This window comes from Gopherus flavomarginatus, chromosome 9, assembly GCF_025201925.1.
Source record: "Gopherus flavomarginatus isolate rGopFla2 chromosome 9, rGopFla2.mat.asm, whole genome shotgun sequence".
Classification (NCBI taxonomy): Eukaryota; Metazoa; Chordata; order Testudines; family Testudinidae; genus Gopherus; species Gopherus flavomarginatus.
The window spans coordinates 31,509,452-31,534,654 of NC_066625.1; the positions used below are offsets into that span (position 1 = coordinate 31,509,452).

At 46.9% G+C, this 25,203-nt stretch overlaps 1 protein-coding gene across 6 annotated transcripts in view; it reads left to right on the top strand.

Annotated features, from left to right (window-relative positions):
• The window catches only part of GSG1L (GSG1 like), a 126,848-nt gene that overhangs the window by 43,364 nt on the left and 58,281 nt on the right, over positions 1–25,203 (top strand). For 5 of the 6 annotated variants that reach the window (XM_050968232.1, XM_050968231.1, XM_050968230.1 and 2 more), the window contains exon 3: positions 16,132–16,284. The exons of the other annotated variant lie outside the window; for it this stretch is intronic. In XM_050968232.1, the coding sequence (XP_050824189.1) occupies positions 16,132–16,284 (153 nt within the window). The remainder of the gene's footprint in view (positions 1–16,131; positions 16,285–25,203) is intronic. 6 annotated transcript variants of the gene reach the window in all.

Genomic DNA, 25,203 nt, shown 5'->3' on the forward strand with positions numbered 1-25,203 from the left:
TTCTCAAGGTAGCAAATTCATGAGTAGGGAGCCTGGAAAGGTTTGGTGCAGGGATGATGTTTGCAGTTCTATGGTACCAGATTTTTAATAAATCACCATCATGAGCTGTGAATTCTGCTACTCCCTTCCCAGCCTCTGGGAAGTATCATGTTGATTATACTCAGAAAACAAGATGTGCACACAAGGGAAGTGAATAGAAATTTTCAGTTACATACCCAGAGCAAACTTTTTTTTAAAAAAGGAAACAAATGAACCAAACCAACAAAAAAAAAAAAAAGATCCCAGAGGAATGGGCAAACATTAATGTCTGTGGAAATGTCTTCCCCTCCCCCTGATAAAAGGCAGGTGCAAGGGGACAACTGTGGATTATGGTGCAGGGGGACGAACAGGGACTCTGTGCAAGGTTTGGGGGCTGATCCAAGGATGGGCTACAGGGACAAGATGGAGCCCATTGTTTCCTTCCTCCATGCTCTGAGGAGTTCCCCTAAGAGTGGTTTCAGATGCTAGCAGAGTATATTTTGGCTGGTGTCCAGCATGCTCCTCACTGGTGGGTGGGGTTGGAATTCACTGCCTCAGGCCTGGTCTACACTACGCGTTTAAACCGATTTTAGCAGCGTTAAACTGATTTAAGGCTGCACCGGTCCACACAACGAGGCCCTTTATATCGATATAAAGGGCTCTTTAAACCGGTTTCTGTACTCCTCCTCGACAAGAGGAGTAGCGCTGAAATCGGTATTACCATATCGGATTAGGGTTAGCGTGCCACAAATCGACGGTATTGGCCTCCGGGCGGTATCCCATGGTGCACCATTGTGACCGCTCTGGACAGCAATCCGAACTCGGATGCACTGGCCAGGTAGACAGGAAAAGCCCCGCAAACTTTTGAATTTCATTTCCTGTTTGCCCAGCGTGGAGCTCTGATCAGCACGGGTGGTGATGCAGTCCCAAATCCAAAAAGAGCTCCAGCATGGACCGTACGGGAGATACTGGATCTGATCGCTGTATGGGGAGACAAATCTGTTCTATCAGAGCTCCGTTACAGAAGACGAAATGCCAAAGCATTTGAAAAAATCTCCAGGCTATGATACAGAGTCCACAGCACAGTGCTGTGTGACAAGCGTAACGGAAAGCCAAAGAATCAAACGGACGCTCATGGAGGGAGGGAAGGGTACTAAGGACTCCAGCTATCCCACAGTCCCCAAAAAGCATTTGCATTCTTGGCTGAGCTCCCGTTGCCTGAAGGGTCAAAAACATTTTCCCGGGTGGTTCAGGGTATATGTAGTCAATTTACCACCCCTCCCCCCGTGAAAGAAAAGGGAAAAAAATCGTTTCTTGACTTTTTTATATGTCACTCTATGTCTACTGCATGCTGCTGGTAGACGCGGTGCTGTGGCAATGAATAGAAGCATCTTCTCCCCTCCCCTCCCTAGTGGCAGACAGTACCAGGAGCTATCCTCATCATCCTGTGAGTGCTCCTGGCTGGCCTCAGGTAAGGTCGGCTAGGGGCACCTGGGTAAAAATAAGAATGGCTCCCGGTCATTCCTGGTAGATGGTACAGAACAGCTGGTAACCGTCCTCATCATAGCAACTGGGGGCTGAGTTCCATCAGCTCCCCCCCCGCCCTTTCATGTCTAAAGAAAAGATTCTGTACTGCCTGGACTATCATAGCAGCGGGATGCTGGGCTTCTCTCCCCCACACTGTTTAATGTCCTGCCTGGACTATCATAGCAGCTAGAGGCTGCCTCCCCCTCATTTTATCTCACTAAAAACTCAGTGTTTCTTATTCCTGCACTCTTTATTACTTCATCACACAAATGGGGGGACACTGCCATGGTAGCCCAGGAGGGTTGGGGGAGGAGGGAAGCAATGGGTGGGGTTGTTGCAGGGGCACCCCCTAGAATGGCATGCAGCTCATTATTTCTGTGGGATCTGACACAGAGAGGCTGTGTTCTCTGGTACACTGGTTCTCTAGTACACTTGCCTCATATTCTAGGCAGGACTGACTCTATTTTTAGATAAACCATAAAGGAGGAATTGACTTGGGGATCATTCCCATTTTTGTCTTTGCGCCCCCGGCCGGCCTCAGTGAAGGCCAGCCATGAGCACACATGACAGCAGCAGACGGTACAGAACGACTGGTAACCGTCTCTGCTACCTTGCAATGGCAAATGAATGCTGCTGTGTAGCACTGCAGTACCGCCTCTGTCAGCAGCATCCAGTACACATACGGTGACAGTGACAAAAGGCAAAACGGGCTCCATGGTTGCCAGCTATGGCGTCTGCCAGGGCAATCCAGGGAAAAAGGGCGTGAAATGATTGTCTACCGTTGCTTTCACGGAGGAAGGAATGAGTGATGACATTTACCCAGAATCACCCACGACACTGTTTTTGCCCCATCATGCATTGGGATCTCAACCCAGAATTCCAGTGGGCAGGGGAGACTGCGGGAACTATGGGATAGCTACAGGATAGCTACCCACAGTGCAACGCTCCGGAAATCGACGCTAGCCTCGGTACATGGACGCACACCGCTGAATTAAGGTGCTTGGTGTGGCCGCGTGCACTCGATTTTATACAATCTGTTTTACAAAACCGGTTTATGTAAAATCAGAATAAATCCCATAGTGTAGACGTACCCTTAGCTGCAGCCTGGCAATCTGAGGGAGGAGGAACAGAACTGAGAGGCGCTGCCTGTTCCAGGAGAGGAGCAGCAGCAAAGCAGCGAGTGAGCCCCAAAAACATTCTACTGCCAGTTGGATTAGGCACTGCATGCGTGCACACTCCCATTCCCTGTGGCCACGCTCACATTGCCTGGGCTGTCTCTCCATTTACACAAATGCCTCCTCCTAGCCAAAAGCCTGATCCTCCCTTGCCCTAAGTCAGTCCAGCTGCTCTTGACTCCTTCTGTTTATGCCAACAAGCAGGTCCTCCAGAGTCCTTCGGCATCTTCTTCTGCTGTCTCTGCAGTGCCAATGCTGCCTTCCTAGCGGAATGGGTTCCCTGTTGGTATCGGAATGGTCTGTCGAGTCAAACAGATGGCTAGCATAATATTTCATTTCTCCTTTGACGGAACCTAAGAAATGCCCCCATAATGTAGGCCTGAAGGCCACAATATTGATAGTTTTTAGCAGCCCAGGAGTGCAGCTGTTACAGCCTCCTTTCTTCGGATTACTTTTGCAGCTCATGAGGAAGGAGCTGAGGGCAAATATATACGTGTATTACTTATATTCAAATGTTGGAATGTGTGCAGTGCATCAACATTTGGGGTATGGTCAGTTCCCGCAGGGGTAATGTTACCAGTCACCCTTTTCTTCTTTAAAGGCCGGCCATCACTTGGAGAACACAGCAGTTTTGAAAGCATCGGCATGGAAAAGAGATGTGGCTTTCCAGGACTGAGGAGGGCACCCGGCCACCAGTGCCAGAGAGATGTTTCTGCTAATGGTGACTTCTCTACATATGGCTGAGTGGAGTAGTTTGGGGAGCTACGAAGGTGGACCAAGCACATTTGCACAGTCCTTAAATCTGAAGAACCAGCTTAAATTTCTGCTACTCCAAAAATTTGCTGAATTATGCTTACAGGACTAGGTGGCAATTTGAGACGAAACTGTATTCTAAGCTAGCAGATTGATTTCGTATGGAAGAGGAACAGAGAATCACAAAGAATGGCCTCCAGCTCCACCTGCATTGCCAGAGACTCTGGCCCCTGTGTACAGCGAACAGCATTGAAAAAGATAGGGAAACAGATGCACTGGAAATGTATTTTCTCCCTTGAACTTCTGGATTAACACCGCGAGCCAGTCACATCTCCATGGTTAAGAGACACAGCATTGTGTCTATAGAACCGCAGGAGCAGATGTTTCTCCCAGCATCTGCAGAGTGGCTCAGTGCGGTGACAGAGCCCAGGGACTGGGAATGGTACATAACATTTGCAGTGGTCACAAAGAGAATGGACCACTCTGACTTTTCTTGAACAATCTTTTCCCTTCCTGGACCTAGGCAGGCCCACACACAAGCTCCCAACCACTCCCTCCCCCTTTCCATGCAGTTCCCATTCATAAGGGGAAAGAAAGATGGGCATGGGGAGCTGGGGGGAGGGATGATGTTGGGTTTTTGTCACAACTGTAACTGTTCTTTCCCCACTCAGGGCCGCTTAAAACCAATGCCATCCATCTTCTCTCTCTCTTTCCCTCCACCTCCCTGGTTCATGCAGCCAGGGAACTATCACTGTCATGCTGAGAAGTAATGCACTGACACAGGGCAGAGTGACTGCTCGTTAATACTTTAGTATCACTTGTGCTAAATGCTTTGCAGTGATTCATGGAATTTCAATAAAATTGTGGATCTACAGCTGTGTCTTGCTCAGGGACAATGTTGAGGTGAAGCCTGGGAGGGAGATGGTGACCAGGCTAGCTTCCAGGCATGTATTACTGGCACAAGAGGGGATAGATCCAGGGAGCATGAGGGTGTATTATAACTTGCCAGCCTGAGATTCCTTTTCTTGCCATGGCTTGGGGCCCTCCTAAATAATTCCTCCCCAGGTCTGCCAGGAAGAGGTGCAGAGTAACGTGCTTCTCTTCCTCCAGGTCTTCTGGGACTTCCTTGGAGTCTTCCTCCATGATCCTTGATGCCGCCTTGCCCTGCCCCTCATTGGCATCCTGTCGCGTGAGGAGGCTGGTAGGGTTGAGGAGGGGGTTGTGACTGAATTCAGACTCGCTGCTTGCAGTTCTGGAGAGCACCCAATTCAGCTCATCTACAAGGGCATGTGCTAGGTCCCTTTCCAGAGCAATTGTTTCAGTCCTTAACCCTCTGGTACCTGAGCATGAGATGCTTCATGCACTCTCATCACTGGGGCAAAGTCTGGTTCTTGCCACCTCCTCCAGAATCTGTAAACTCTCCTGAGACAGAAAAAAGTCCCTGCCAGTAAAGAGGAAGTCATGGAGAAGGGTGTATTCTGCCCACACACTGATCAGCACACGAGTGGGCTCCAGAGACCAGGCAGAAGCTCTTGATTGCAGGCTGAGCAGTACAGTTCATGGGAGAACTGAAATTGCCAGTGGTGCTGAAACCCAGCCCCATTACCCCTGCCCACGCACAACGCACAGAGCTGAGGCCAGGAGCAGGGCCATGTCTCGGGGAGGTGGGCACCCAGACAGAGGTAAGAGGGCTGAGGCCAAGGCCACAGCAGGGGTGCAGGGCCGGGAGTAGCAAGGACACAGGCACGGGGCTGGGAACCCACATGCAGGGCCAGGATTGGAGCCCCAGAACCCTCTGCACCCCTAGTTCCTGCACCTATGGAAGGTGCTCAGTGCAGGTCGCTAGTACCTCTGGCAACAGGAGATCAAGGACCTTTCTACCTTTGAGTAAGAGCCAGACAGCAAAGGGATCAATGCACTGTGAGTATGGCCCTGGAGGACTATTGATACCCGTGACCTAGTACATGTGCTTTGCGCCCATCCACATTGCACTGTAGAACAGATACGGGGCCATGCCACAGCAAAGCTGAGTACACACCCACACACCTCATGCATGCTAGTTTTTGTGCACTAGACTGTCCTTCAGGAATGTGCTTCAGGGATTCAGATGTTGACAGTAGGGGGTTTATGGCACAACACTACAAGTGGAACTGTGTACACTCAAATGTAGACACACCCCTAAAAAGACAGTGCAATTAGGCGATTACTAACTGCATGAATACAATTCTGAGACACTGACAGACAGGCCACCTATGTATGATCCATGACAACCTAACAGGATTAAAAATTGTAATGCCTCAAGATCATCTACTTGTATGTACATTTCAAAGAGATGTACTAGACTAGCAATCAACTCATTCGTTTGTAGGAATAATTTCAAGAGTAATTGTCTATGTTTACTTATATCTTGTTAGAAGTTTAACAATGTAACCAGATTAGCTTGTAGATGCTAATCCCCTTCCATGTCTTAATTGCCTTAATTATATATGCGGCTGTGTCCAGTTAATATTAAGATCAAAGATGTAAGATACGTCAGGAAACTAATAATATTATCTAGATTGCCTTCAGTGTAACTATGTTAAAATGAAGTGCTGGCTAATTGCCTTATGTGAATTAATGTAATGGCGGAGCCAGAAGGGTACGGAGAAGTCACCTACTACAAGACTGGCCCAACAAAGAAAGTAACAGAACACCACTAGCTGTCACCTACAGCCCTCAACTAAAACCTCTCCAGCGCATCATCAAGGATCTACAACCTATCCTGAAGGATGATCCCTCACTCTTACAGACCTTGGGAGACAGGCCAGTCCTTGCTTACAGACAACCCCCCAACCTGAAGCAAATACTCACCAGCAAGTACACACCACACAACAAAAACACCAACCCAGGAACCAAATCCTGCTATAAACCCCTGTGCCAACTCTGTCCACATATCTATTCAAGGGACACCATCATAGGACCTTGCCACATCAGCCATACCATCCTGCACATCTACCAATGTGATATATGCCATCATGTGCCAGCAATGTCCTTCTGCCATGTACATTGGTCAAACTGGACAGTCTTCACACAAAAGAATAAATAGACACAAATCTGACAACAGGAATCATAACATTCAAAAACCAGTAGGAGAATACTTCAATCTCTCTGGTCACTCAATAACAGACCTCAAAGTGGCAATTCGTCAACAAAAATCTTCAAAAACAGACTCTAATGTGAAGCTGCAGAACTGGAATTAATTTGGAAATTGGACACCATCAGATTAGGCCTGAATAAAGACGGGGAGTGGTTGGGTCATTACAAAACCTAAACTTAATTTTCTCAATACTAATTTCTCCCTACCATTATTCACACCTTCTTGTCAACTGTTTGTAATGGGCCACTCTCTTACCACTTCAAAAAAGTTATTTCTCCTCCCTTGGTATCCTGCTGTTAATTGATTTCTTGTTAGACTGACTTAACACATGTATTTATGCCTGTTCCTGTATCTTTTACTTCATATATCTGATGAAGTGGGTTCTAGCCCATGAAAGCTTATGCCCAGGTAAATTTGTTAGTCTCTAAAGTGTCACAAGGACTCCTCAGTTTTTTTGCTGATACAGACTATCATGGCTACCACTGAAACTAGTTTACCTGTGTATTCATAGGAAATAGAAGATTAGCTTCAAAGCAAAGATCTGTCCGTGAAGAAAGATCTTAGGTACAGTTTTGAAAAGTGCCTAGGGTACCTACTAGCCTAAGTCCAGTGAAAATCATTGGGAGTTAGGATTCAAAGTGACTTAGGAACTTTAGAAAATGTTCTTTTGTGGACACAGCAGTCCATGAGGACCCAAGAGAGCTGGGTTCCGTTCCTGATTCCATCACAGATTTCCTATGAGATGTTACGAATTGTTTGTTTATAATGTAAGCACAAGGGGCAGAATTAAGGTTCCACAGTACACTTTATATCTGATATTGCTGGATGGCTGAGTGATGGACTTTACAAACAACTTTCTTTTAGCATAGCTTTTTGTGAATAATAGGATAAATATATTTATTGATCCGTAAATTCCAGGACCAGAAGGCACCATTGTGACTTCCTGTCTAACACAGGTTCATGAACTACCCCATAATAATTCCTAGAGCAGATCTTTTAGAAAAAAATCCAATCTTGATTTAAAAATTGTCAGTGATAGAGAATCCACCATAAACCTAAGTAAGTTCTTTCAATTGTTAATTACTCTCACCATTAAAAATTTGCACCTTTATTTCCTGTCTGAATTTGCCAAGCTTCAACATCTAGCCATTGGATAGGGTTACCTTTCTCTGCTAGACTGAAGAGCCTATTGTTAAATATTTGTTCCCCCATGTAGATAATCAAGTCACCCCTTTAACCTTCTCTTTGTTAAAATTAATAGATTGAATGCCTTCAGTCTCCCACTGTTTTCTAATCCTTTAACCATTCTCATGACTCTTCTCTGAACCACCTCCATTTTATCAACATCCTTCTTGAATTGGAGACACCAAAATTGGATACAGTATTTTCACAACAGTCACACCAGTCCCAAATCTAGAGGTAAAATAACATTTTTGCTCCTACTAGAGATTCCTCTGTTTATGCCCCCCAGGATCGCATTAGCTCTTGGCTGCAGCATCACACTGGCAGCTCATGTTGCATGTCACTTATGGTTTGTATTAACTCTGATGTGTTTGAGGATAGAATAGAGAAACTCTGTTTTGGATATGAGATTTAATGCATTTTCCATACGAAAGTATGTGGAATATTTTAGATATTACTGTATGGGTTCTCCATTGCACTCATCACCCCATATCTAGGTGCCACAAGAACATTAATTATTTTCTCTCCTAATGCTACAAAGCAGGGAAATATTATTACCTCCATTTTACAAAGAGACACAGGGGTATCAAGTGATCTGCCCAAAGTCACACACAGAATTGACTCCTGATCCCAGTGCAATGGCATAATCACTAAACCAACCTTCCTCTCATTTGGTTAAATAGCGAGGAATCAGCTGTACTGCAGTAGACAATGGAAACCCTCCCTTCTGACTCCAGCCCACACTCTTAGTTCCTTTGGCACAGAACTCCCCTCATCCCTAGAAAATAAAGAATTACATCCAAGATTAGAGACAAATGAAACCAAAACAACCAGCATTCTTTCCGTGATCCAAACTGTGCCTGGGCATTAGACTCACCACATGCAGTCTCAGAGGGTACATCTACACTTTGAGCTGAAGGTGTGAGTTCCATCTCCAGGACACACATCCATGCTAGCTCTGATGCAGCGGTGGTCTCAAGTAGGTATCTATCCAAAATGGTAAGCACAGACTATGAGCAGCTAACCTGTCCCACCGCTTGTGCTGTGAGGCTCTGCTCTATTTTTAGTGCATTAGGTTGACCAGAGCTAGTGAGAATATGTTTCCTTGAGCTGGAATGTACACTTCCAGCTCAATGTGTAGATGTACCTAGAGTCTGGTAGCCACAGCCACCTTGGCTGGATGATCCTCTCTTTCTATCTCTGCTGCTGAGTGTCTAATGACATTTCAGCATTGTAGGTGCCTCTGCTGGGTTTTGGCAGAGTAACACTGCCCTGCCGTGGCTCAGGAGCATGGTAACAAGCACAGGGCAGACTGTTCAGAACCACAGCACAAACCCCACATTGGCTGTGACTTCTATTTAGATTTGACCAATTAATCAAATGTAAACCCTCAAGCACTATACCTAGAGTCACACACATTCCCCTTGGGTACTCCAATCTATTTTGCCACCCAGGTGATCCTACCTATGCGACAGATGGTCCCTTACATCAAGCACCGCAGCAATATTCAGGTTACTTCCTGTCCCAAAGGACCAGTCACTTACCCCAGGTCAATTGCACTTGGGCCCTCACACCAAAGACAACTCCAGTAGTCAATCCTATAAAATAAATCATAGGAAAGGAAATTTACAACATTCATGCAGGTAAACATAAGTACTCAAATGAGTTACAATCTTAAATTTCAAAAGGAAATAGAAGCTTCTATAATCTGTAAGCACTAGCTGTCCTTTAGGGCTAACCCAAACTAAGCAGCTGGGGATCTCTTGTCAATGCTTAGAAAAACTTTGCCCACTGGAGTCCAAGCAGCAGAGAGAGCCCCAGTTCCTTTTGTTTGGGATTTTTACCTCCCCCCCCACCCGCCATGTGCTCTGAGCTGCAAAGTCAGCTGATGGGATCTTCACGGGGGGCGAGAAGGAAGGAGAGAAAGAGAGAGCAAAAATAGAAAATATCTTTTGTCCTATTTCATGTTCCACAATAGTCAACCTGGTGTTGATAGACCTTGCCTGTTGGACAGGACGTAACACATTCCGTTGGAAATCAGCACTTGACACTAGTTAATGGCTAGCCCCTACCTGGTGATTTACACAGTCACAGAGGCTTACAATACAACCCTCTAACATTACTTTACAAGATGGGATACAGATGTTATTAGATTAATGCAGGCAGCAACTTGCAAATATTAAATTAAGTCAAAACACTAAACACATTTTTATGATTCTAATACTACTATTTTAACAATGCTAACACACAGGAGAGGCAGACTAAATCCAGGTATGTGTTTATTAGTGTTCAGCTTAGACATGGGGACTTTGACATGAGCTGGCACCTGGTCTGCCAGCATCCCAGGCAGCATGAAGAATTTGTGAGGAAGTCTCTCACAGCTTCTTGATCTATTTCTCTCATCCCAGCTTTCTACACAGAAGCACAAAGTAATCAGGCAGATGGTCTGACATTATCAGATTACACTAACCAACAGATGGGCTGAATGCTCAGTGCTGGGAGTGCAGAGCTGGAAAACTGTGCCAGCCACGACAGTATGCTCAATGTTTATTTCTTTCACCATTTCTTACTGATCACACCAAGTATATGTGGCACACAATTCCAATCTGGGAGCCTAAAACATACAAGCAAAAAAATAGTAATAAAACTATCTGAATGGTGAAATTGAACGAGAAAGCAGGAGTGCTCACTCGGCCATCATGCCCTTATTTTAAGCCTGAATTAGGTTTAATGCCTTTTCACAAAGGAGACACAAAGCATCCCAACACCTCCTCCTCAAACTTAATACACTTGTATAGTTACCTTGACACTGGCAGGCCAGATGCCAGCTCTTGCCCAGGCCCCAGGCATTAGCTAAGAACTGACAAACTCATAGCTAGAGACCAGACCAGTTCACCTGTATGTTAGTTTTGCTCAAAATAGGTATTAATCTTATAAGAATGTATTTCGACTCTATGAAATGCTTGCAAATTGCTGCATGCATTAATCTCACTTGTAATGTCAGTATTCCGTGCTGTAAGAAAATAGGTACATTTTACTTTATATCTTTGAGAATGTTTGCTCTGAAATTGTGAACCCAGATGTGCAAATCATTCCCCTCGTATCCCCACCATCCCGCCCATACCAAAGGACTGTCAAAATCAAATGAGCTGGGACGCTGGCAGACTAGGTGTCAGCTCATGCTGAAGCTCCAGGTCAATTCACTTGTGTATTAGTATAGATCAAAGTAATCGGTAAATGTGTAAGAGTGTTTTTGGTGTTTAATCTTCATGAAAACAAGTGAGATGTTACTTACATTGTTTTCAAGCATCTGCATCCGATTATAAATGTAGTCACAAATACTTACATTGTATATACCCCACAACTAAATAACCCATCAAATGAGCAGTCAAATGAGAAAGAAGCCATGTGAAATGCAAATGAAGAACTTCAACAGAAAAGTGCTAATTTTAAAGCAAGTGGTCATTGTGTGTGATGATCGGAGGTCAAAGACTCAAAATGCATTCATCAGTTTCAGGCATCAAAGGAAAAACCCACATGGGTAGTGACACTGTCAGCTTGTCTTCTGGGAGAAGAAGCTATAAGTATGGATTCAGGGAAAGATCCTTTATCTTTGGACTGTTTGGATTCTAATGGCAGAACAACTGAACAAGAATATGGAGATCCCCAGAGTTATTCTGGGTAGCCCTGAGAGACTTTTGGGAAACTGGCAGATTACTACATCTCTGCTACTATTTGGAATTATAGACTGTTACTAACCTGTTCATATATTTTACCTGCTTTAGCCCCTCAATAACTCTAATTTCCTTTTCTCCATGGTAAGACTGTTTTAGTGATCCAGGAGTTCACATTTGTTACTGGCTTGGTGAAATCTAATTATCAACCACACCACAGTCTGGAGTGTCTGTCCTGTTTTCTGACAGTCTTCCCTGAGGCAGGCATTCATGGTCGTGAGCAACTCCAGACAGTGTGATGGTTTCTTTCCTTCCCCATTATCTATCCAGGCAACAGAAAATGCACTGGATGAGCTTGGGGGTGGGGGGAGCTGGTGAGCTCAGAGGAAGTCCCAAAGACAGGGCCGTAGCAACAAAGAACGTGGCCCCCTCCGAACATATGTCTGGGGCCCGTTACAATGCAGAAACAATAAAAAACTAAACAACTAAATTAATAACATTTATCTGCCGACCGCCATTATGAACGCAAATACACATTCTTTGAATGGGTCCAACTAAAATGCGAAACTGACCGACAGACAACTGATGTAGCCAATAGCATTATGATGTATCATAATGACTTCATGGTTTTGTCAGTAAAACCGACATGGATTGTGCAATAGTGTCAATAAATGTCACTTACCTAGTTATACCTTACATTTTTTTTTTGCCACATTTAGGGGCCCCCTTCCTTGCGGGGCCCCCTCCAGTCGGAGGGTATGGAGGGCGCTCGCTACGCCTCTGCCCAAAGACTAAACAGTATAGTGGGCAAACATGAAGAAGCAGGGCACTGATGACTGGTGAGTCCAGAGTCACAAGGACTAGCAAGCCCAGATAAGCTATTTAGTATTTTTATCAGTGACCTGGAAGAAAACCTAAGATAACTGGTTTGCAGAAGACCCAAAGCTTGGGGGAGTGGTAAATAATGAAGAGGACAAGTCACTGATACAGAGCAATCTGGATCACTTAGTAAGCTGGGTGCCAGCAAACAATATGCATTTTAATATGGCCAAATGTAAAGGTAGATATTTAAGAACAAAGAATGGGGACTATCCTGAGAAGCAATGAAAAAGATGTGTGTGTGTGGGTGGCATAACAACAAAACATCACTGTCAGCGGTAAGCATTATCTAAGTCCATGTAAGAAAAAAAACTGGCAAAACACCACCGAAGCCAAGGCCATGGCATAAGTATTACCTCATTCATACTTATTCACTATCCACAAGTATAAATATTAAAGTAACAAAGCCCTTATTACAATTTAGCAATTCATCTTTATATTTCAGTATCATAATTCAGTATACATATTGTGGCAGAGCTCTGACCTTGCCCGCGTGGGTCCTGCGCTTCTAGGCAGTTTGTGCTAGCCTCAGTAGCTCACTGTGACCCTCCATGTAGCCCTTCTCTTTCTAGGGCAAGGGTCACAGTCTACTGAGCCCTTTTCATCATAGGCCAGCAAGGAGGTTGGTGAGAGAACTCCCACAGTCTCTGTTGTCCCTGGGGGCTTATTTCAAACACTTTATCCTCCTGTCCTGACAGGGGCCTGACTTCCCTACCCAGGAGATGTTCCTGTAGTTGTGGGTTGGGGGGAACCTGGGCCCGCCCTCTACTCCGGGTTCCAGCCCAGGGACCCTAATGGTAGCAGCTGTTGACAGCCAACCTTTCACTGCCGGAGTTGCTACATTTCCCTGGGCCACTTCCCCACAGCTCTCCTGCTTCTCCCTTCTTCACCCTTACCTTAGGGCTCCTTTACCGATGGTTTGAGGGTGTCTTCATTAACCAGCCCTTCAGCTGCACTTCCTATCCTCTGGCTCCCTGGCTCTCCTCTGCCTGACTGGAGTGAGCCTTGTTTATAGTATTAGTGGGGCCTTAATTAGAGTCAGGTGGTCCTATTAGCTTAATGGCCTCACCTGACTCTTTGCAGGTTAATTAGAGTCAGGTGTTCTCATTAGCCTGGAGCAGCCCCTGCTCTGTCAGTCAGGGAACAGAAAACTGTTAATCCAGTGGCCAGTATATCTGCCTTCTGCTATTCTGCTGTATCCAACTGGCCTGGGTCTATCACAATATGTTATCCTAACCTGCCCCAGTGAATCATAACCTTGAGATGATGGAGCAGCTTGAGTGTTCTCATGATCCCAAGAGCAACGCTGTCAGGAGTCTTGCACTCCCTGTAGGGTCACCCAAGGAAGCAAGGTCAAAGGTGAGGTTCCAGATGAACCGCAATCCACCCCATCCCACCCCAAGTCCTCAACAGCAGTGATTGCTCTCAACGGCTGTGGAGGTGGACGAAGGCTGCAGCAGGATGGCACTCTCCAATCTTCTTGGTTACCTTGCCGTTGGATTAAGAGTTTCATCCTCTCAAGCACCATGTGGGCATTGGTATCTCCACATTAAGAGAACTCATGCACATATGTCCAAGTCCAGCACCCAGGTGGCAGCTGTTAGATGGTTGCTTTTACATTTGGACAGAGGGAAGTGTGCAACTCAGCAGCTGTGAAAGAGCTGCTCTTTTTAGGACCTGATCTGCTCACCCCACATGGGGAGGAGGCTGGAAAAGGTACCCTGGACATAGTCTTCCTCACCTCCCCCCAACTACATAACTGCATTCAGAGGGATTGCCTTACTGCAATTGGTACTCATCCACCAGCTTCTTAGAATGGACTTTTCTAAATGCAACTTTGCCTAGAAATTTGGAAAGAATATATTAAAGGCAAAAATGGTCAGGACAGAGAAAGTACCATGGTATTCACTCCATTTTTAATCCTTACCAGTGTTTTCTCATTGGTTTTCCAAACCTTTGGCCTTTTATTCCTACCAAAGACATTGGTACCAGTAGGTTTTGCTGCACTTATGTTTTTTGCCAGCAGGGCACCAGAACAATAGGAAGCAGGGGGCCATGGGCCTCCAACTTTTTACTAGCCATAAGGCCAAGCGACATGGGATAGGCGGTGGAGAGGAGCTACTGGGGATGGGGTCGTGGCGGGAAGAGGTGACACAGGAGCAGGGCCTCGGGGAAAGAGGCAGCATGAAGGCAGGGACCTGGGGCAGAGCCATTGTTCAGGCTCCTGTGACCCCCCCCTTATTTTAGGGTGCTTCTGCCGCTCCTTTTTGGCAGTCATACCAGGAGAACATCAATGATCCTTCCACTGTCAGTGCTGATAAGTGAAGGGTCACTTACACCATGTTTTCTCTTCAACTGAGGTAGTTCATGCAGCAGTTCCTTCTTGAAGTGGGTTCATGGGAAATTGCCACAGTTAAAGTCCTGATACCAGTGTATACAGAACTTTATTAGGAATGCAAAATTAATTTATCCCATTGAAAGATAGTCTTACCTGCTAGCTTCTCAATTCAGACTCATGTCACTTAACATTTTAGTGCACTTTTTAAGCACTACTGCTTCTGCATCTCCAATGTCATCTTCAAGATATGATGTTCACACTATATTTCTCATTAATTCCACTGCACTAGGAAATTAAACTAGTGTGATGGCTGGTACCAGTGCCTTTTGCTTTCATGGATCCATGCAGTAGAAAGACCTGACCGTCAACCGATGCTTGAATCAAGCTGCCAACACAGCACTGAGTCAGTGCAAGTCTCTCTGGAGTTGTCTGATACTGTGCCACTAATGTAGGCATGGTGAACACCCCCACCATCCTGCAATGGTGCTTCAGAAAAGGTATAAAGGGTGTTTCTTTTCAAATTCGTCCATCCAAGAATGGTAGTTTTCCAGTGTTTCTGCTTCATACTGGGGCTGATTGGAGAACGGCCATCCTTTCCAAAGAAATGTGCATCTTCAGATGGAAAAAAGTGACATAAGCACCACTCAGATGTTGGAGATATTGCGAGGAATGGGAATTTGAATTGCGGCCTTTGACCCAAGACTCCATCTCACCCAGCTCATCCCTGAGGGGCCCTGCAAATGAAAACCAAGAAGATACCACATTGCAGGACAGCAAGCCGTTCTCCCTCTCTCACCCATCACCATAGTGAACTCCAGTTTGTGCTATGTAGTGGGACAAGGCAATTGCACAGCTGTCCAACTCAAACACACACATGGTGGGCACTAATGGCACAATTCTAGTGCCCTTCCAACTCTTTTTCTGAACAGTCAGTGCCTGCTGCTTCTGCCATTCACATTCTTAGGACAGCGTGAGCCCTGGAGCTACTCTGACCTCACCTAACTAAATCTTTGTCTCAGAACAGCTCAGCACTTACCCTCGAGGCATATCAAGCCCTTTTATCTGTCCATTTTCACATCCAGTCCCTGGCACTTCCCAAACATCAATGCTTTATTCCCAGAAGCACCCAGCTATGGTGGGAATTATTATTTACAGCTGGAGAACTCAGACACAGGGATTAAATGACTTGCCTAGGATCACACAGAATCATTAGCAGAGCTCAGCTGAAACTTGAGCCCAGGACTCCTGTGTCCCAAACCAAAGCCTTCACCCAAAGGCCACCCCTCTTCACTGCCACATCTGCTTTCCCTCAAGTGTTTTCTCTGCCCCATTTAAATTGTATAAGACAGTGCTACATATTCCTGCCCTCATCACTGTGCTTTTGTCAAGTTTGGACTGTGTCAGAGGTAACTAAAAGCAGCCTCTGGTTGTTTCTCTTCTGTGTTGCAGGTGTCCTGTGGCTATCGGTCGTGTCTGAAGTGTTGTACATCACGCTGTTAGTTGTTGGGTTCAGCCTCATGTGCCTAGAGCTCTTCCATTCGAGTAATGTGATAGATGGGCTCAAGCTAAATGCCTTTGCTGCTGTCTTCACTGTGCTGTCAGGTAAGGGACCTTCCCACTCCTCAGTCTGCCTGGGACATCGAACAAAGTGAGATTCTGAAACTTTGAAAGGTTGAAAATATAGGGCTGCCAGACTCCTCTTAGTCATGTGCAGCTCGCCTGGTTTCTTTAGAGCTTTGGGAAAGCTAAGGGTCATCACGGTAGCCCCCTAGAACTGAAAATACCTGGAGATAAATCCAAAGTGATGGCACACTCGTTAATCTTCCTACACCACTGACGCTGCCCTGATTATGTCATCTATAAACCTACTCTCTCAGCATCACCCTCCTGGTCACCAAATAGGAAAATGAGAAGGTGTGTTTTTGAAAATCCCTTTTTAATCTTCACGTTAAAGAACAGAGGAGGGCTAGAGGGTGCAGGAAAAAGGAAAGGGGTCTAGCTGTTGCATTAGGAGAATTAAGAATGAGAAGCATTCTAGGAGCCACAGCGGGTGAAGAAAACTTGGTGTTACTGAAGGAGGACAGCTCAGGAACAACTGCATGGACATAAATGAGGAAGTTCACACCTCTCAGATCTATTGTCTCAGGCTGGCTGCAGATTCCAGCAGACTAAACTGTGTTAGGCTTTGTCTATGCTGCAGCTGGGAGTGTGGATCCCAACTCGAGTAGATTGATGCACACCAGCTCTCTTTGTGCTAGCATGCTAAAATTAATAGTGTGGACGTTGCAGCACAAGCTGCGGCATGGGCTAGCCACCTGAGACTGGAGGTCAGCCAGAATTGCACTTGGGCAGCGAAGCCATGCCAATTCCTATGCTGCAATGGCCACACTGCTCTTTTTAGTGTGCTGGCTTGAGCAGAGCTAGCATGAGTCTGTCTGCCCAGGCTAAGAGGCGTGCTCCCAAGTGCAGTGTAGATAGACCCAACCATGCATTCTAGACACAGAGTGAAAGTGAGGGTCTGATGACAGCATGTAAATGCTTCAGCTAGGGTCCCTGGTATATACCTAATGTGCTTTGCTTCCCTGCCAGCTCTCTGACTCTTTAACTTGCTGGATCCCTAAACTGTGACTCTTGCACTAGGACAGAAATTGACCGAGTATATCAGAAGGAGGAGGATGGCCACACACCCTTGAAACATCTGGCATCTGACCCTTTGTGTGATTCCCTCTCACATAGCCTGTACATGTGGGGCCATGCAAATGAAAACCAAGAAGATAAAGAGTGCAGGACAGCAAGCTGTCCTCTCTCTCACCAATGGCCACAATGAACTCAGCAGCGCTCCAGTTTGTGCTAGGCAGTAGACTCACTGTGAAGGGGGAGAATTACAACATTAACTTCCTTGTTGCTACTGTGATTGCAAAGAGAAAATTCCATCTTCTGGAATCCACCCTTTAGCAAACCTGGCAGTGCACATATTTCTTTTCCCCCAGTGGTAAAGATGCCTGCGCTGTCATTTCCAATCCTCCATGCTATGTGTCTTTGGACCTCTCTTATTAATCTGCCCCAAGAGCAGGAAGTAGCCACTTGCCCCCATCCATAAGGGCTAGTAAAATACAATCCACAGCTTGCATACCTATCCTCATTGACCAACTGCTCTGCAGCCACAACCCTTCTCCTGGTCTCTGTCCCATCCCCAAATTCTCTGTCTCCTGCTCCCCCCGACCACTATAACAAAAAAGTGGTGAGACTGGCTGCTGACAACTCCCTGTGTCCACAACAAGCATCCCCATAAAACAAAAGCATGCTATATTATAACAGAGACAACTTGTAGCAAGCAACACGAGTTTTTAACTCTTATTGCTCAGAGGTACCAAAAGTTCACACTAGAAACATCAGGGGTGGGGTGTTCACCAGAGGCACTGGCTTTGGCACATTCCAACAAACTACCCAGGCAACCATAAGGTGGCTGCATAGAAACCCTTGCACAATTTTTTTCTTTATTGTAGGGTTACCATATTTGAACATGCACAAAAAAAAAAAAAAAAAAGAGGACATGCCACAGGGGGGAAATGGGGAGAGGAAGGAGAGTGTTGGCCATGCGCACAGTCCACCCCCACTCCTCCCATGGTCCACTCCCACTCTGCCCCCTCCCTGCTCAGCACTCTTACCGCACCCCTCCTCATCCCTTGGCCTGCTGCTTACTTGCTGTGTCCCTCCTCAGGCCCCACCCACCACTTGCCTCCTCCACCTGCCACTCACCTCCTCACTCTCCTGCCAGAAACCCCCATAACCGCCCCGAGAACCCCTGCCTGCTGCTGGCTCGCCGCTTCTTTCCTCCTCACCCCTGCCCACCCACCTGTTGCTGGCTTCATCGCCACTCGCCTCTTCAACCCCCGCTGCCCACCGCTGGCCTTTTCACCCCCCCAACCTACTCACCCCTCACCTATTCAGCCCCCTCTGCTCACTGCTTGCCTCTTCACCCCGCCCCGCTCACCTATTCACCCCTCCTGCCGCAGGTCCCTCTGGCTCCTAGGATCAGGGGCAGCCGAGGGATCTCCACATGCTGCACATGCCACAAGCACAAGCTCTGTGGCTCCCATTGGCCAGGAAAAGCATCAATGAGAGCTCCCGGAGCCGGGCTTGTAGGCACCGACAGCGCAGAGAGCACTCTATCCCCACCCCCAATCCAACCGGACCTGACCCTAAGAGCCAGAGAGACCTGCCAGGTGGGTTAGGTGTGGAGTCCCAGCGGTGCTTACCTGGGGCAGCTCCCGGGAAGCATCCGGCAGGTCCCTCTGGCTTGAGGGGAGAGGGTTCTCTGCCCGCTGCCGGTGCCTGCAGACCCCACTCCTGCAGCTCTAATTGGACAGGAGGGAGCCAGTGCAGCATGTGGAGACCCCCTCTGCCTCTGTGCCTAGAGGCCACTCACACTGCAGGCTCCTGCCAGTGGACAAGCGCCGGGAGCTGCCCCCAGGATGCACTGCCAGCCCCGGGACTTTGGGTTACTATATGTCCATATTTTTCCAGACATTTTTAGATATTTAAAAAATTCCTCCTGGATGGTGATTTAAGAACTAAGTGGCTGGACATGTCTAGGAAAATATGGACGTATGGTAACCCTACTTTATTGGTGCATGCACAGTGCAATCCTTCCAGGCAGCACATCTGCACAAACAAAGAAGGTAACGTTCTTAAATACCATTCACAATTTGGGTCTCCCCCGAAAAACCTTAGTGGGTGCTATGCACTACCTTGGGTTAAAATTGACCGACAGACTATTTTGCCCTGCATCACAGCCATAGTTTGAGCTGCAGCTTTGTGCAAAACACACTGATCTAGAAACTTTTTGAAAACTGCTATTTTTTCAGGGCTTATATCTCCAGAACCCTTGGCTCAAATGACCCTAAATGTGGGTCACAAACCCTACTCCACACTACCCCAAGGCATAGCAAATTTCAACATAATCCATGCAAACACGTGTGGATTTTAGAAATATAGTCCTTTAAACAGGAAGGATAGAGGGACAATGGAGGGAAAGAGCTCTTCTACACAACCATCTGCAGGAGAGGAGGCTTTGAAAGGTATGAAGTGGCCCATTCGTCTCAGTGTAGTGTTCTCAGCTGAATGAGAATACCCAGTGAAGATGAATACAGCCTTGAACAGTAGCTCTGAGATGTGTGACCTGCACCAGTCATATCAGTGGGTATTCCCATCCTCCTCCTTGAGGCTTTAGAGCTGTGATATGCATGACATATACCCATTCTGTTTCCCACCCAAAGGGGCAGGACTTTCCCAGAGCGTGGGGACAGGGAGAAGGCCTCAGGTCCTCCCAGAGAGGCCAGGCCTCCAAGACCCCAGCCCAGATAAAGGGAGTGGGATCCAACCCCTGTATGTGGGCATTGGCCCCTCAGATCCTTACATACAGAGGTCAGCAAGAGGGGCTCAGATACTGCCAAAAACAAATCCCCCTCAGATTTGTGGGGGACAGAGAAAGGCTCAGATCCTCCATGGGGGGGGGGGAGGGTCCCTCAACTCTGGGCACAGACACAGGAGGGGACAATGTAGGGCTGGTAGGTGCCCTTGCCTCTATTCTTCCCCAGTTGTCCTGCCACTCACCCCTTCTGTACACCACATGCCTTAGAATCACAGAGTATTAGGGTTGGAAGGGACCTCAGGAGGTCATCTAGTCCAACCCCCTGCTCAAAGCAGGACCAATCCCCAGACAGATTTTTACCCCAGTTCCCTAAATGGCCCCCTCAAGGATTGAATTCATAACCCTGGGTTTAATAGGCTAATGCTCAAACCACTTAGCTAGCCCTCCTTTTCCTCACCAGAACCCCCAGTCTGCACTGACAGAGCTGGGGGGGGGGGGGCGGGAGGGGGCGGGTTGGGAAGCACTGGAAGAGCTGGGAGTCCAGGGGGTTTGGGAAGCACTGGCAGGGCTGGGAAGGACTGGAAGAGCTGTGGGGTGCAGGAGGGTTAGGAAGCACTGGCAGAGCTATGGGGTGCAGGGGGGTTGGGGGACAGTGACAGAGTTGGAGTACAGGGAAAGTACTAGCAGAGCTGTGGAGTGCAAAGGATTTGGGAGTGCACTGGCAGAGCTCGGGGTTGAGGTGCACCGGAAGAGCTGAGGCATTTATAGGGGTGGGATGCACTGACCTAGCTGTTGAGTGCCAGGCCTCTTTCCCCTTAGTTCCCAACCTCTCTCACCTCCCCTACTATCCATTGACATTTATCCCCCTTCCCCACACTGCATCCCCAAACCCCTCTTCTCTCCACTCCTCCATCCCTAATAAGCCTGCCCTCTCAGGACATTTACATATCTAATTTCTACCCCCACCCCTACATGCTTTAAGAACATAGCATAAGAATGTCCATACTGGGTCAGACAAATGGACCATCTAGCCCAGTGGCCTGTCTTCTGACAGTGGCCAATGTCCGATGCTTCAGAGCGAATGAACAAAACAGGACAATTATAGATTGATCCATCCCCTGTCATCCAGTCCCAGCATCTGGCAGTCAGAGACCTAAGGACACCAGAGCATGGGGTGGCGCTCCTAACCATCTTGGCTATTAACCTTTAATGGACCTATCTTCATTCTTTTTTTTAACCTGGTTATATTTTTGGCCTTCACAACATCCTCTGGCAATGAGTTCCACTGGGCAACTTTGTATTGTGTGAAGAAGTACTTCCTTTTGTTTTAAACCTGCTGCCTATTCATTTCATTGGATGGCCTCTGGTTCTGGTGTTATGTGAAGAGACAAATAACACTTTCTTATGCACTTTCTCTACACCAATCATGATTTTATAGACCTCTATCATATCCCCCCTGTTCATTGCTTTTCCAAGATGAACAGCCCCAATCTTTTAAATCTCTCCTCATTCAGAAGCTGTTCCATACCCTTAATCATTTTTGTTGCTGTTCTCTGTACTTTTTCCAATTCTAAGATATCTTATTTGAGATAGGGCGACCAGAACCGCGCACTGTATTCAAGGTGTGGACATAGCATGGATTTCTATAGTGGCATTGTGATATTTACAACACTATTATCCATCCCTTTCCTAACGGTTCCTACCATTCTGTTTGCTTTTTTGTCTGCCGCTGCACATTGAGTAGATGTTTTCACTGAACTATCTGCAGTGTCTTTAAGATCTTTCTTGAGTGGTAACAAAATAATGGGATCCAAATTAGCTATCATTTGGGATTGTGTTTTCCATCGTGCATTACCTTGCACTTATCAACCTTGAATTTCATCTGTCATTTTGTTGCCCATTCACCCAGTTGTGAGATTCCTTTGTAGCCCTGCACACTCAGCTTTGTATTTAACTATCTTGAGTAATTTTGTATCATCTGCAAACTTTGCCACTTCATGGTTTACCTCTTTTCCCAGTTCATTTATGAATATGTTGAACAGCACTGGTTCCAGGACTGATCCTTGCCGCCTTCCCCACCATTTACTTCTCTCCTCTGTGAAAACTGTCCTTTTATTCCTACCCTTTATTTTCTGTCTTTTAACCAGTTACAGATCCATGAGCAGACCTTCCTTCTTATCCCATGACTGCTTACTTTGCTTAAGAGCCTTTAGTAAGGGACCTCAAAGGCTTTCTGGAAGTCCAAGTACATTATATCCACTAGATCACTCTTGTCCTTTGAGCCCCTGGCACTGCTGCTGCCAGACCCCCCGGTTAGAGGTTTTGGGAGGAAGTTTTTGCTTTATTATGCCCCATTCAGGTTCTGGGGTGGCTGAGAAGGTGGTATGTGCTACTGAGCTTCCTGTGTTCATCAGTAATCTCCCTGGAATCCAGAGAGATTACTTATGAACCCAAGAAGCTGAACAGAAAATACTGCTGCCCAGTCGCCCCAGAACCTGCATGGGGCATATCAAAAGCTTCTTCAGAGGAGAGTGAGAGGCTTTTCCTCACAATGTCTTGGGGTCTGAGGAGGGGAGGGATGGGAGGTGCGGCATGGCTGTGGCTGGCCTGGGACACCTCTGGGCAGGTGAATGGGTGCTGGGGGCTTTGGCTGTCCTGGGACTAGGGCTGTCACCTGTCTAATCACACAAACCCAAACACTCTTGCCCTGCTCCTCCCTGCCCTGCCCATTCCCTGAGGCAACATCCCTGTCCTGCCCCTTCTCCAAGGCCCTGCCCCCCTGCTCACTCCATCCCCCCTCCCTTTGTCACACAGTTTCTCTCTCTCTCACACACACACACACACACACACACACACACAAAGAGTGTCACACTTTCACAGGGCTGGGGCAGCGGGTTGGGGTGTGGGCTCTAGGTTTGGGCCAAGTGGTTCAGAGTATGGGGAGGGGGCTCTGGGCTGAACCTCAGGCAGTGCGTTGCAGTGCAAGAGGGGGTTCATGGTATGGACTTTGAGAGAGAGTTTGGGTGTGGGAGGGGGCTCAGGGCTGGGGAAGAGGGTTGGGGTGCAGGAGGTGAGGAGTATGGGCTCCAACTGGGCAGCGCTTACCTTAGGCGGCTCCCAGAAAGGACTGGCATGTCTGGCTCCTAGGCTCAAGGGTAGCCAAGTGGCTCTGTGCACTGCCCTTGCCTTCAGGTACCACCCCCACAGCTCCTATTGGCTGTGGTTCCTAGCCAATGGGAGCTGTGGAGTCAGTGCTTGGGGCAGGAAGAGTGCACAGAGACCCCCTGGCTGCCCCTGTGCTTAGGAGCTGCAGGGACATACTGGCTGCTTCCAGGAGTCATGTGGAGCCAGGGCAGTTAGGGAGCCTGCCTTAACCCTGCTGTGCTGCCAACTGGACTTTTAGCCACCAGGAGATTGACTCTGGGAAACTCCCAGCCAACCTTGGGACTCCTCTGGCTGAGGGGGGTGCAGGCACTCAAGGCTCCAGCCAGCCTGGGGCTCCTTCGACTTAGGGGGCACCGCTTGGTATTCCTCCAGGCAGGGCAGGGGAGAGGGACTCATGGCTCTGGCTGTGGGGGAGGGGGTCTTGGGACTCTGGCAGAAAGGGTGTGGGTGGAAGGAGTGGAGCTGGGATCTAGCATCCTCTAAGGGGGCAGGGGTTCCACCTACGGCACGTGTGGGTGATTATTCTGTTCTTTACTATAGTTTCAATTTTCCTGTTACTGAAGTTAAATTTCCTGGACTGTAATTGCCAGGATTGCCTCTGAAGCCTCTTTTTTTTTTTTTTTTTTAAATCTCCCCATTACCTATCCTCCTGTCATCTGGTACAGAGACCGATTTAAGCAATAGGTTGCATATTACAGTCAGTAGTTCTGCAATTTCATATTTGAGTTCCTTCAGAACTCTTGGGTAAATACCATCTGGCTTGGATGACGTATTACCGTTTAATTTATGTATTTGTTCCAAAACCTCTTCTACTGACACCTCAATCTAGGACAGGTCCTTAGATTAGTCACCCAAAAAGAATGGCTCAGGTGTGGAAATCTCCCTCATAGTCTCTGTAGTGAAGACTGATGCAAAGAATTCATTTAGCTTCTCTGCAGTGGCTTTGTCTTTTTAATGCTCCTTAGCACCTTGATCATCCTCCAGTGGCTCATTTTGAAGCAGGAAGCCTGCCAAACAATCAACATACTTTAATTTTTTTGCTGTCATTTTTTGTGCCTTTTTCTAGTTGCTCTTCAAATTCTTTGACCTGCCTAATTATACTTTTACACTTGACTTACCAGTCAAGTGTAAAAGTATAATTAGGCAGGTCAAAGAATTTGAAGGCAACTAGAAAAAGGCACAAAACATTATATTTTTCTGAGTTGGAAGTCAAATCCTATTATCAAAAGATGCCTTTTTGCCTCTAACCTCTTTTACTCTGTTGTTTTGCCATGGTGGCATTTTTGGTCCTCTTACTATTTTTTTTTTTAGTTGGGGTATACATTTAATTTGAATCTCAATTACAGTGGTTTTTAAATAGTTTCCATGCAGGTTGCAGGCATTTCACTCTTGTCACTTTGATTACCTGCCCCACAAAACAAACAGCCACCCATGACTCACAAATTGTAGCCAATCTCCAGTCACTCCTTTTGTCCTAGGTAGGAGTTTGTGATTAATTTATCAATAGTTATGGTAACTGAAAGGTGGGTTCAAATGCATCAAGGGTGAGCGCAGATTCATCAAACTCACTGAGGTGTGTGATTCGTCCAACAGTTAGTGTCTCTCAGCTTAGCAGTTCAAGGCAACAGAAGGAAACTGGCTTTAGGGGGGATCTCTGAGCATCAAATGACATCAAACCGGGACCCCTAACACTACCATGCAGCCCAGGAGGCACACCAAATTTCAAAGCAATCTGATTAACTATTTGGATTTTAGAGCTTTTACAAGAACCAAGCTTTAAAGCACATAAAATAGTGGGAATGGAAATCCTTTAATTTTTCTGTATTGGCCCATTCACTGTGTAAAAAAAGGTACAATTTCTTAAATATTGTTATCAATTTGGGTCCCTCAAGGATTTACTGGGAACCATGGGTCCCTGGGTAAAACTCAGATTGAGTCCATTTCTACCCACATCTCATCAATAGTTTGATCTTGAGCTTTGG